Genomic DNA, 14,440 nt, shown 5'->3' with positions numbered 1-14,440 from the left:
TCAGTTGCTTCATTTGCAAATATTTTCTCCCATTCTGAGAGTTGTCTTTTTGTCTTGTTTATGGTTTCCTTTGCTGTGCAAACGCTTTTAAGTTTCATTAGCCCACCTCCTAGAGAAATGGAAATAAAACCAAAAATAAACAAATGGCCTCATTCTTGGTTGTAATCAATCCCTGTCTCTCTCTCCATAAGGAAGAATGAGGCTGTCAGAGAGATTTATTTTTAGAATGATATATATGCACCACAGGGTTAATAGTGATTATCTCTCTGTTATGGAATTCCATCTAGTTTGGGTGGGTTGGTTTTTTTTTTTTTTCCCTGTCCTTTTTTGCCTACCTGTTGAATAAACGGTTATTTATAAATAATCTATTGATATAATGAATAGGCGTTACTTTTGTTTAAGAGGGAAAAAGTTTGTTAACGAAAAACTTGCATCCCTTTAGACTCCTTTTTTTTTTTTCTTTAGCGAAAGGGAAAGCTTTTTTTCCCCCTTTTTTCCATTTAAATAACGAAGGAGCAACGCACATTCGCAACTTGCAAGGATGTGGAAGGGCAACTCCCGAGCCCCATAAGCGACACTGCGCGCAGACGCCCTGCCTTTGCGGAGGCTGCTGGGAAATGTAGTTCTAGGCGGCTGAGGGCGCATGCGCATTTGTTGGCTTGCGGGTTCCGACAGAGTCCTTTATTTTTCGGTGGAGCTGGTGAGCTCGTTTTTAACCCGACTTGTGCACGCGGGTGGGAGTTAGGGAGGACTCCACTTCGGAATAACGTCCCCACCCCAGGGATGAGGCGGGGCTGGAGGGGCCTGAGAGAATGCTTTGGTCGGGCTTGGTTTGGGGGGCGGGGGCGGGCGAAAGGCGGAGATTAGGGCATCGGGGTTGGTGTTTGGTTTTCGTTGGAGTGGAGTGCGGAGTAGTGACCTGTACTCCGAATCGGTGTTATGCGGGTCTAGGGCTGCCTCTGGGTTAGAGGGAGGCAGAGCCCTAGCTGTGCCTTCCCGCCTTAAGGGCCAAGAATTTGGGCTCTCACTTCTGGGTGGGGGGCTGGGGGGTGGGAAATCTCGAGGACAGAGCTGGGGGCTTTGGGGGCTTTGGCAGTAATGGAATCGATCGGGCAGATAAATACCCGGACGGGAGGGGCGGACATCCTGGACTTTGGTAGGAAATTTCAGGAAAACTGATCTAGGAACTTAGTGGCCCTAGAATTTAGGGCTCCGGACATCCTGCTCTTTTATGTGAAATACACCTCGCCTAGAGGTAGTTTTTTGTTTGTTTTGTTTTGGTAAATTCCTGAAGCCTCTTCTGTAAAGAGCTGTGGGAATGATTCCCTACTTTCTGTGCGCACTGAAGAGCTGTTGATTGTTGTTCATTGAGATGGCATTTGTGAATGAGATTTCAACAACTTAAAATGCTTTGCAAATGTTACTATTTTTATTAATAAATGGGAGAGGACTGATGTCGTAGATATCACCCATCTTGAGAGGGCCAGAGCTTTGGAGTTAACCCTGTGTCTGGATCGCAAGATTGGAGCCATGCCCCTAGACAATGCTGAGAATATAGTGACAGTGTCAGAGCCCCAGACAGCAATGTCAGTGGCCTTTCCCTTTGTACTCTGCAGGGAAGAAGTTTGTTCCTAGACTCATTCTGACCTTATTTTTAGGGAGGGTTTGGGTTACATCCAGGTGGTTAGATAGGGGTTCCATAAAGCAATCCTGATTTCTGAGGGCCCCTTTTCTTTTGCAGCTCTGTTTTCTTAAGTCTCTACTTGATTGGATAAGATGGAATTAAGAAGGAGGACCTGACCATTGGCCCCTGATTACATGTCTTTGGTGAGCAAAACTTTTCAAGCCTTTTGTATTTACCTTGCTGGGTTTAATTTCTAAAGTTAACATCTGCAGTTTGAAAAATCACATGTAGTTAAATAGCCCTTGAAATTCTCTTATATTGCTTATAATTTATATGTACATGTTATGTGTATATAACCATGCAGTAATGTATGTATAAATGTACCCAAATATATTCTTTAAACATTAAGATAACTCTTACCCTGGCAAAATGCTCATTTATGAGAGCATTGTGAGAATTGAGACTGAGGAAACAACAGAATCTCCCATCTCACACTTAACTCCAGATAGCATATTTTCTTGAGCCTGTTTGGCAAATTTGTACACATAAAACATACAAGTGTATCAACTAGGCTTTATTTTTTCTTTCCTGAAATATCTCTGTGGCCAGAGGGAGGAAAGATTTTTTTTTTCATTCATTGAGTAAATATTAGTTAAAGGCAAAAGGCAGGTAATGTTTGAGGCACTGGTGATACCTCCAGTGAGTAAAGCAAAGTCCCTGCCTACATGGAACTGACAGTCTAGGATGAGCACACAGACAATAAACAATATACAGTGTGTCAGATGGTGGCTGGTGGAGGCAACTGCACTATAGTAGTGATGTTAGGGAGGGCCTGGAACAGCTGCTTTTTCATATATGGGGTCAGGGAAGGCTTCTCTAACAGTGTGACATTGAATAAAGACTTGAAGAAAATGAGGATGTGAGCCTTGCAGATATCCGGGAGGGGAGAAGTTCCCAGAGAGAGGAAACAGCAAATGCAAAGGCCCTGAGGTGCAAATGTCCTTAGCCTGTGTGGAGAGCATCAAAGAGGCCATTGTGGACAGAGGAGTGAAGACATAGCATAGTAGAGGTTGAGATGACAGAGGTAAGAGGGGTCCAGATCACACAGGGCTGTGCAGGCCACTTGGAGGAGATTGGCTTTTACTCTGAGTGAGAAGGGAAGCCATAGGGAGGTGGTTGTAGTTGTTATTGTTTCGTCAGCTCTACTGAGGTATAATTTACATACAATTTACCAATTTTCACAGGAGGATTTTGAGGAGAGAAGTGACATTATTTGACATATTTTTTTAAGCATTTTTTTAAAATTTAATTTTAAATTTCGCCACCAGGGAAGCCCTGGATTATTTTTAAGTGGAGAGAAATAATATTGAACTCAAGAATAGGGTACAGTCTGTAGTCCTAGCCCGCTAGTGGCTAACTGTGTGACATAAGCAAGTCTCTTGTGACTGTTGCCTTGAATTGCACATCTTGGAGAAACTAAGGAAATTAACCTTAATATTTCCTGAGCCTCTTTCTAGCTCAACTACTCTGACATTATGACATCAGTTGTGAGGTTTGGAAAGCAGGAGCCTCTAGCATCTGGTCCTTGTGTTCATCTTCTTGTCTTTACTGCTCTAACAGCATCAGAGTCAGCCTTGAAAAAGCACAGAATTCACAGTTGGATGGTCTGAAGCATTGGCAAGGATTAGCAAGCACAGTCACCCATCTTTGCCTGACTGATTGCGGGGGTGGTTATGAGTTGAGAGCATAGTAACCACAGGGCGTTTTTAATAACAGATGCCAGGTCACCAGTATACCAGGAAGTAAGAAAGACAGGGTCTAGAATCACATTTTGGGGGGTATTCATGGGTTCTCTCTGGCAACTCAGATCCAGAAGCCACAGATTCAGCAACAACAGCAGAAATACAGTTTAGAATTCTGATAGGCAGGCTTCCAGAACCTAAACTGATAAAGGAGTAAATATCAGTTTATAGACTATTCATCAGCGAGTACACATTAAAACAGCTACTGTGTGAGGGGCACTCTACTAAGTACATGGGGATTAAAAAAAAAACGCAAAGAACTGGTCATAGTCCTCGCCCAGAACTGTAAGAGCTGACGACAGGAAACATTAACTCTAACTTTGCTTTGCAGTTAGAAGACATTCAAAAATCTTGAATCGAAAAATGTAACTAATAGTGGTTTAGCTGGAGATAGGTCTACATAGAGGAAGGGGGACCAATTAAATGATATTTCAGGATCCTAAAGCCTACCCAGTTCTGAACTTTATAGCAATATCGTGAGGCAATCTGGATACTTTTATACAATGTTGAGACATAGAAAAAAATAGTCTTGAATCCCACTTCTTTAAGATAGCAGGTAACTATCAGCACGCTGTAGTACAAAGACCACTTGATTGGGAATCAAGAGAAAACTTTATACATTCAGTAGTTCAAGAAATACGTATTAGTTATGTAATATATGCCAGGTTCTGTGTGTGGCCCTGAGGACAAAAGAGTATGTAAGTTAGTATAACTGTCCTCAAGAAACTTACAGTCTAAGAAAGGAAGACAAGACATTGGAAGTAGAACATTGAAGTATAATGACTGTAGTAATTGGGGAAATATAAGGTGCTGTGAGTTAATTTTTGCAGATAACATAATTATTATTAATATATATAATTTAAATAAGAATAAATTATTATGAACCTGGTATGATTGTAATGTGACTTTAATACATATAAATAAGTGTCCTTTCCGGGAAAGATCTCCTCCCCTTACAAAGGCTATTTTGGCTTAACACCTATTTCCCCACATGCTTAAACAGCACTGGATATTATATGCTTTTAACATTTTTGCCAATTTGATGTTTGAAACATATTTTACTTTGCATTTCCATGATTAAAAGTGAGGTTGAAAATTTTGTTATATGCTGGTCATTGGTGTTTCTTTTGTAAATTTCCTGTTCATATCGTTTGCCCATATTTATATTGCATTATGTTTTTCTAACTGACTTGTAGGAACTCTATATAACTAATGATCTCTTCTGTTTTATTAGTTGTAAATATTTACGCCCAGTATGACTTTTCTCTTTTAATTTTGTTGATTGCCTTGTATATTTGTATAGTCAAATCTGAGAGCTTTTTCCTATGTAACCTCCAGGTTTTATATATTTTTAAGGACCTTCTCATGCAAGATTATAAAAATATTCTTCTGATATCTTTCTGGTTGTTTTATAGATTTATTCCTAATGTCTATTGCAATTATAGTTTATTTTTATAAGGTAGCAGTGGTACATTTATTTTTTTCCCTAGATTGGTAAGCCAGTTGTCCCAAATCATTTGTTGAATTTCCATCTTTCCCCAAATATTCAAAATGTCCTGTTTAGCATATATTAAGTCCCTATAAATAATGGGCCTATTTCTAGAGTCTGTTCTGTTTTATTATTCCTTCAGTCTATCCTTGTTTCAGTAATACAATGTTTTAATTAACGTAGCTGTATGTTTTGTTACCTAGTATGGACAAATCTCCCCTCATACGCATATTTTTTCTTTTTCAAAAATATGTGTTATATATATTAAGTTGGGGGCGTATTAGTTTCATAGGGCTGCTGTAACAAAGTACCACAAACTGGGTGGCTTAAAACAATGGAAATGTATTGTCTCACAGTTCTGGGGACTAGAAGTCTGAAATCAAGGTGTTGGCAAGGCCATGCTGCCTCTGTAACCTGTAGGGGAATCCTTCCTAGCTTCTGGCGGTTTGCAGGCAGTCTTTGGCATTCCTTGGCTTACAGCAGCGTAATTTTATCATCACATGGTATTCTCCCTGTGTGTCTCTGTGTTTTTGCATGATCATCTTCTTATAAGGACACCAGTCATATTAGATTGGGGACTACCCTACTACAGTGTGACTTCATCTTAACTTATATCTGCAGTGACCCCATTTCTAAATAAGGTCACATTCTGAGGTACTAGGGGTAAGGAGATATATATATGTATGTGTGTGTATGTATATATATATATGTGCATGTGTGTACATATATGTGTGTGTGTGTGTGTGTGTGTATATATATATATATATATATATATGTATATATAATTTTTTGGAGTGGGGGACACATTTAACTCATAACAGGAGAGAACTGGCATCTTTAAATTATTGAGTGCTTCTCACCCCAAAACATGGATTTTTCAGTTGATTCTCTTCAACTGTTGAGAGTCAGCAGTGTTGCTGCTTTGAAGTTACTGTGCCTGTTTCTTAAACTGCTTTTAAGATTGTTCTCTACCTCTGATCTTAGAATTTGGCTATGATATCCTTGGGTGTGCTTTTCTTTAAATTTAGCTTCCTTATGGTTTGGGACTTCTTGAATCTATAACTCATCAGTTGGGAATATCTTCCGCCCTATTCCTTCAATTATTGTGTTATTCCTATTCTCTCCTCTTGTTTTGAGACTCCTGTTATACGCATGTTAAACCTCTTGAGTAAATCTCATAGGTCCCTTATGCTCCAATCCTTTTTTTTATTGGTGCCTGTGAGATCTTAGTTCCCCTACCAGGGATCAAACCTGGGCCCCATGAGTGAAAGCTGGAGTCCTAATCACTAGACTGCTAGGGAATTCTCTCTAATCCTTTTTTTTAAAAGAGATAAGCTTATATGAAAAGATATATGAAAAGAACTATGTAAACTGCATCATCAGGAAATAAAACATAAAATAAGACTAAATAATGGTCAAAAGAGAAACATAAGTTATAGGAAAATTGTTGTGGTGAAACAGGAGATTAACTGAAATACAATGGGATAACTTTTTGTTTTCTTTGATAAACTTTTTATTTTACAATAGTTTTAGATTTACAAAAAGGTTGCAAAGATGGTACAGAGTGTTCCCTATATTTCACAGCCAGTTTTCCCAATTAACATCTTTCATTAGTTTGGTACATTGTCACAATTAATGAATGGAGGTTGATACATTATTATTAACTAAAGTCTGCACTTTATTCAAATTAACTCAGTTTTTAACCTAATGTCTTTTTTCAGTTCTAAGATCCTGTCCAAGATACAATGTTATATTTAGTCATCATGTCTTTTTAGACTCCTCTTGGCTATGATATTTTCTAATCCTTTTAAAAATTATCATTAGTCTTTTTTTTAAACCTCTGTTCTTCAATTTGCTTATTTTTATTGATCTTTCCCTTAGCCCAATCTGTTGTTTTACCCATCCAATTGAGTTCTTAATTTCAGGTATTCTGTTATAAATGCTTATTTGATTCCTTTTGGTTGATTCCAAATTGCTGTTAAACTTTTTCATTCTTTTTTCTACTTTGTCTATTCTTCTATTTTGTTTTCTCTTGATATTGGTCAGTGGTACTAACACTTTGTATGTTTACTAAGTGTTGTTGTATTTTTTAAAAGATCCACCTTTGTTTCCTTTTCTTTTTTTAAAAATTAATTAATTAATTTTTGGCTGTGTTGGGTCTTCATTGCTGTGCACAGGCTTTTTCTAGTTGCGGCAAGTGGGGGCTACTCTTCGTTGTGGTGTGCGGGCTTCTCACTGTGGTGGCTTCTCTTGTTGCGGAGCGTGGGCTCTAGACATGTGGGCTTCAGTAGTTGTGGAGTGCCAGCTCAGTAGTTGTGGCTCGCGGGCTTAGTTGCTCTGCGGCATGTGGGATCTTCCTGGGCCATAACTCGAACCCGTCTCCCTTGCATTGGCAGGCAGATTCTTAACCACTGTGCCACCAGGGAAGCCCTGTTTACTAAGTTTTGATTATGTGCTTGTTTTCATGATAAAAGCACCATAGAGGTTCAAGCTGATATCATCTTTCACCAGGAAGAGTTCTCTTTTTTTCTCTTTAAAGTAGATAGGATCATCTCAGCCAAGCTGAGTTAGTGCTGGGTTGCAGTTTTGATAAGTTTATTTTACCTCTTGGTTGCTTCTTTTCCTAGGATGTGGCCCTCCTGGGCACTCAATTGAAAATGTGGCAGCTCTTTGTCTCCTCAGTCCTGAAAAATTGTGGGAGATTTACTTCTGACATTCAGAGGTTTTCAGCCTAGCTCTCCAGAGCCCCACCCCATACAGCTTAAAAATTCAGATTCTTTGGGAAGAATCTGGTCATGTCGGGACTTCCCTGGCAGTCCAGTAGTTAAGACTCTGTGCTTCTACTGAAGGGGGCGTGGGTTTGGTCCCTGGTCAGGGAATTAAGATCTCGCATGCCACATGCCATGGCAAAAAAGAAGAAGAAGAAGAAGAATTTGGTCATGTGTTTGAGGCCTCTTCCATCCCTAACGTTACTTTAGCCAGTTGTAAATACCAAAATCTATACTGGTTCCTTTGCCCTTCTTGAGTGGCCTTCTGTGAGGCATCAATCTTGGATTCTCAGCCGGAATTGGTAAGAATTTAGGTCCTCTAGGTGAAAAGTGGCTGTATATCCTCAGCGTCAGTTTATTACTCCTCTAGAGCTTTCTTTTGCCTATTTTGTTTTCAAACTCCTCCCAAGTCTCCATTAAACTTTTCTTTCCAAATAGAGAACATATCTTTTAATATCAAATCTTGTATCTGTTTTATCTGTCCTATTACCTAAAGAGGGTAGCACAAGGGAAGTTATATTGCAGTGTGAAATATGACAGACAGTGATATCAGCGTTTTCTGGGTAAGTTGATTAGCTGTTTGACATCTGAGGTATCTCACTGTGGCACTTATCTTGGTGAATTCCTTATCATCTATGGTCTGATCCTCATATTTGCAGTTTCAGAAACTTGAAGTTAGTGTAGAGATAGATTTAACCATGTAAGTTTACAAGTGACTGATGAGTTAAATGGAAAGTGGATTTATATTACATTGAGATCCAGAACTACCAAGGAATTCATATTTTTATGTTGTCTGCCAAGAAAGAAAAAAAAAGGAAACAAAATTCTAATCCTAATTTTGCTTGGCAAGTGTGCAGTTATACCAAAGGGAGTTAATGGTGTGATGCAAATATGTAAAGCTCTTAGATAAAGTTATCATATTAGTCTAGCCCCACAATAAACTCTACCTGCTTACTGAGATAAACAGATCTAGCTAGTATTTGGTGCTAGTCTCTTTTCTTCCACGTTTTGTGTGAATAGAAGGAGTCTACCGTTTTTTGTATCTCTAACACCTCTTTTTTCTATGTTCTGTTACCATCACTTTACTTTTGATCGATCTTTTATAGTTGATTGATAGATAGATAGATAGATAATTTCTTATTTTCAGTGTTTTTTTACGGAAACTTCAGAATTGCTTCTGTATACTCTCAACAGATACATAGTAGGCACCAAATAAGTACTTTTGGCCACTCTTGAATTTAGAACTTTAGAACCCTGAACTCTATTTGAACAACTTCCTAGCCCTCTACTTTGTCATTTTGAGTTGTTAGCTTTACTCTTTCTTTCGTAAGTAGTTGCACGAATGATCCCTTAGAAGGTGTTTGTTTGCTGTTCTGGGAACCAGTGGCATTGAAGGGTGCCAGTGGACTTTACCTTGTGGTAATGAAAAGAATCAAACCATTGTCAGATACTATAAGTGATAACAACTGCAGGAGCCTTGTCTCATGGGTTAAGTATAGCTTTGTAATTACTAGAGACTGCCATGACTTTTTCCTCAAACGTCAAAATGTGTGGGATTATGGGATTTACAAGTGTTTATCTGAGCTGGGCTTTGAGTTTAGGGACCAGAGATCTTAAAATTTTATTTGTGCATGAGACAAGATATTTCTTTTATTATTAAACAGGTGATTGCTCTTTTCTTCAAGACACTGTACGTAGATAACTTTATTATGTTGCCTTAGCAGCATCAACATTCCTATATTTCATAGTTCCTGAAGATAACTTAGGACACAATTTTGAGATCCATCATAAACACCCAAGCCCATATCCTTCACCAAGATTCTGAGCATCAGCTTTTCAAATCAGGTATTATCTTCTAAGTAGGAAGAACCATATTAATAGATAACAGAGGAAAAAACAGAGAAATGTCACAAGATACTTAGCCAAGAAAGAATCAGATAACTAACAAGCAAGTTGCGAGAAATCCTTGTAAATAATAGTTCATCTGTCCATTGTGGTGGTGGTACCAACGATATTGGTACTAGGTGGTAGATTTGGAAATGCTCGTTAGTGTCCACTGTGCAGAGCCCCCTCTTATCTGTGTATAAAACAGAGTTCACCTAGTGGGAGCAGCATTCAACTTCATTTCTACATATCTTTATCCATCTTCTCACATATCTTTGTGATCTCAGCAGAAGGGATGACCCTCTTTCATTTATTAATGAATCTCTCTATTTGTACCCCAGACTCCATTATTTTCTACTTGTTTTAGGACCTTGATTTAATGATTATTTCATAATTCAGTGTCTCCCTCTTCGAATTTTAGACATCAAAAGTTTTTCTGGGCTTCCCTGCTGGCGCAGTGGTTGAGAATCCGCTTGCCAATGCAGGGGACACGGGTTCGATCCCTGGTCCAGGAAGATCCCACATGCCACGGAGCAACTAAGCCCATGCGCCGCAACTACTGAGCCTGTGCTCTAGAGCCCGTGAGCCACAACTTCTGAGCCCGTGTGCCACAACTACTGAAGCCCACACGCCTAGAGCCCGTGCTTCACAGCAAGAGAAGCCACCGCAATGAGTAGCCCGCGCACCACAACGAAGAGTAGCCCCCGTTCACCGCAACTAGAGAAAGCCCACACGCAGCAACAAAGACCCAACACAGCCAAAAATAAATAAATAAAATAAATAAATCTATTAAAAAAAAAGTTTTTCTTACTTTTGCAAGAACATCTTCTGTAACGATGCTCTTTTATTTACCTTTTAATTTTATTCACCTTTTAATTTTATTCTCTGCTTTCATTATCAAACTTTTCATACTCGTACCTAACAGCCTCAATTCTATTCAACTTTAATCTTTGAAGTTAGACTCTTATCATCTATTTTTCTACTAAAATTATTTTGAAGAGACCCCTGAATCCTGAATTCTTTCTTGGTAGAAATCTGTTCTTAGTCCTTTCCATATTCAAACTTTTCAGCTGCATTTGTTATTTTGTCTTTGCTTGTGTGACAACGCTAGATTATTTTCTGTTTTAATCTCTTTCCAAGTGCTTTTTCATTAGTTTCACTTCCTCCCTAACACAAATGCATGTCTTTTAAGGTTTATATTTTACTTGTTTATTTTTTATCCCAAAGAATCATGCATTCTGATATCCTCAAAAATAGTCCTTCCATGTCATTAATTCCCTGATATATTTTTTCAGCTCACATATCTCATTTGAATTCCCCATAGTTTCCCTGCTTAGAGTATATTGCTACTTGAATGTGTCACTTCACTTTAAATCACTTTAAACTCAATATGGTAAAAAGTGAAATCACCAAATTTCTCTAAGTAACCTCTTTTTCCTTCTTCAGTATTTCTATAATTTGTACCACTATTATTGCTACTATTAGTTCCTCTATTAGTACCACTATTACTTCCAGCTTTCTTGGCTAGAAACCAAGTATCTTTATGAATCTCATTTTGTAAAAATTCCTCATAATCAATGTTAGTATATTTTTGTTTCTTCCTTTTTATGTTTTAGATTTACTCCTATAGTAAATTCTTTTGTATTATCCTAATGCAGGCCCATGTCATTTATATTATACTTTCTTGCTGAATTTGATAGCCTTATTCTATTATCCATTTTATTTATTTATTTGTTTTTTAATTAATTAATTTATTTTTGACCACGTTGGGTCTTCGTTGTTGTGTGTGGTCTTTCTCTAGTTGCGGCGAGCGGGGACTACTCTTTGTTGTGGTGCATGGGCTTCTCATTGCAGTGGCTTCTCTTGTTGCAGAGCACGGGCTTTAGACGCATGGACTTCAGTAGTTGTGGCACACAGGCTCAGAAGTTGTGACACACAGGCTTAGTTGGTCTGTGGCACGTGGGATCTTCCCGGACCAGAGATCGAACCCATGTCCCCTGCATAAGCAGGTGGATTCTTAATCACTGCGCCACCAGGGAAGACCCCATTACCCATTTGAGATGAAATTAACAAGCACTTCATCTAAAACATCACACATTTATCGTGTTGCTACTATGACAGAAAACTTCAATTTTTCTCTCTCCTACTACATAACATTTCTGTTTGTCAGAATTTATTATATGATCCCATTTCATTTTTCCTTTCTTATTTTTTCCTCTGCTTTCCAAAGACATATATTTGAACTAGTATCATTGACTCTTTGTCATGTCATGTACTTTTTATATCTTTATTTTTAATTATACTATGAATTTTGTCTCAGTGCTATCATTTCTTTTACCACACTTATCTATATTAATCCTTTCCTTCTTTTAACTTCCATATTAATCAGAACTGATACTGTATAATCTTTTGTTTTATCAGCAGTAGTTTATTTTTATTATATATTTTTCTGTAACTGATGAGTGAGCTTTGTTTTCCCCTTTATATTCCAGAGGGAAGAAATATTGTCTTCTGCTTAATCCTGAATATTATATCCAAAGTCAGAGCATTAATTCCAAAGCAGAAAGCTTCTGAAAAACAAATAGTGTCATGGCATGATGTTAGAACATTTTTCAAATGATGGTTCTACACATTAGAAGAATTGGAATTCAATAACCAATTTGAGAAACACAAATAAAATTAAATTATAAGGAAAAATAATTTAAGAGGAAGATCATGAATATAACAGTTTGAGGGAAATATTAAATCTCAGCTCAAATCTTTTAAACAACTGAGAGTTTCTAGAAGATAAAGACCTCATAATTATGACACAAATGGAGCTTAAAACATAATTCTGCTTCAATAGATTTTTTTTAAAGGCAACTTATAAATGAGAAATAATTTTAAATATAAGAAAGGATGCATTTGTACCTCCAACCTTACTTATTCTGGAAACAATTTAAATGTAAACCCATAATTCAGTACTAATGGAATCTGAGAAAATTTGTATGAGAGAGAAACGTAAATGTAAACTATGTGGTAAATCCTTCAGCCGAAACACTAGTCTTATTCAACATCAAAGAATACATACTGGAGAGAAACCTTATGAATGTAATGAATGTGGAAAAGCTTTTAGTCAGAGCACTAACCTTATTCAACATCAAAGAGTCCATACTGGGGAGAAACCTTATAAGTGTAATGAATGTGAAAAAGCCTTTAGTCATAGGTCATCCCTTAGAAATCATGAGAGAATACATACTGGAGAAAAACCCTATCCTTGTAATGAATGTGGAAAAGTTTTCAGCCATATTTCAGCCCTTACTCAACATCACAGAATTCACACTGGAAAGAAACCATATGCATGTGTTGAATGTGGGAAAACCTTCAGCCGGAGCACACATCTTATAGAACATCAAGGCATTCATTCTGGGGAGAAATCCTACCAGTGTAAGGAATGTAAGAAAGTTTTTTGCCACAGCTCATCACTAATCCGACATCAGAGAACTCACACAGGAGAAAAACTGTACAAATGTAATGAATGTGGAAAAGCCTTCAGCCATAACCCAGCCTTCATTCAACATCAGAGAATTCATACTGGAGAGAAACCTTATGAATGTAATGAATGTGGAAGAGCTTTTAGTCAGAGCACTAACCTTATTCAACATCAAAGAGTCCATACTGGGGAAAAACCTTATGAGTGTAATGAATGTGAAAAAGCCTTTAGTCACAGGTCATCCCTTAGAAATCATGAGAGAATACATACTGGAGAAAAACCCTATCCTTGTAATGAATGTGGGAAGGCTTTCAGCCATATTTCAGCCCTTATTCAGCATCACAGAATTCACACTGGAAAGAAACCATATGCATGTGTTGAATGTGGGAAAACCTTCAGCCGGAGCACACATCTTATAGAACATCAAGGCATTCATTCTGGGGAGAAATCCTACCAGTGTAAGGAATGTAGGAAAGTTTTTTGCCACAGCTCATCACTAATCCGACATCAGAGAACTCACACAGGAGAAAAACCCTACAAATGTAATGAATGTGGAAAAGCCTTCAGCCATACCCCAGCCTTCATTCAACATCAGAGAATTCATACTGGAGAGAAACCCTATGAGTGTAATGAATGTGGAAAGGCCTTTAATCGGAGTGCACATCTTACTGAACACCAGAGAACTCACACTGGAGAGAAACCTTATGTTTGTAAGGAATGTGGAAAAACTTTCAGCCGAAGTACACACCTTGCTGAACATCTAAAAATACATTCTGGTGTGAAACCCTATCAATGTAATGAATGTCAAAAACTCTTTTGCTATAGAACATCATTAATTCGACATCAGAGAACTCATACAGAAGCGAAACCCTACCAGTGTAATGAATGTGGAAAATCCTTCAGCTTAAGCTCAGCCCTTACTAAACATAAGCGAACACACACAGTGAAGAAACTTTATCAGGGTAATGAATGTGGGAGAGCCTGCAGCCATAGGTCATCCCTTACCCCTGAGCACTCACAGTAGTAAAAAACTCTTAAGATTGTTATGCAAGAAAAACTTGAGGTAAAATACTCATTTACTCAATATTATAGTGTTTGTACTGAGAAGAAACACTGTTCTTGTAATTCATGTGAAAAATGTGTTATCATTGATATAAAAACTTATAATGGAAACAGTCATCTCTAAAACTGAAGTTTGTCTTTTAAAGACATTTAAGAAATTAATTTTAGAGATAATTTATTACCAATGTATATATTTGCTTATAATTAAAGCCTTTTCAGATACACAGAAGTTTTAGATGGATGATAAAAATTGTTTATATATAATCTTTTTAGTAGTTCTTATCTTATTTTTAAATGTTAAAGTAACACCTTTATAGAGGGTTTGAATTTTAAATTTTG

General features: G+C 37.6%; 1 protein-coding gene and 1 long non-coding RNA gene across 2 annotated transcripts in view; both read left to right on the top strand.

The window, feature by feature from the left end:
* LOC132367282 (zinc finger protein 420-like) overlaps positions 1 to 14,222 on the top strand; it is a 45,015-nt gene extending 30,793 nt beyond the window's left edge. The window contains exon 5 of the mRNA XM_059925343.1: positions 12,622 to 14,222. Coding sequence (XP_059781326.1) covers positions 12,622 to 14,063 — 1,442 coding nt within the window. The 3' untranslated portion in view covers positions 14,064 to 14,222. The remainder of the gene's footprint in view (positions 1 to 12,621) is intronic.
* On the top strand, positions 662 to 10,320 carry LOC132367284 (uncharacterized). Its single transcript, XR_009503747.1, has 3 exons — positions 662 to 700; positions 1,742 to 1,827; positions 9,989 to 10,320. It is a non-coding gene; the product is annotated as an uncharacterized LOC132367284 (long non-coding RNA).
* Positions 14,223 to 14,440: the final 218 nt, after the last annotated feature.

This window comes from Balaenoptera ricei, chromosome 6 (genome assembly GCF_028023285.1).
Source record: "Balaenoptera ricei isolate mBalRic1 chromosome 6, mBalRic1.hap2, whole genome shotgun sequence".
NCBI lineage: Eukaryota > Metazoa > Chordata > Mammalia > Artiodactyla > Balaenopteridae > Balaenoptera > Balaenoptera ricei.
This window is presented reverse-complemented; position numbering and strand designations above follow the sequence as displayed.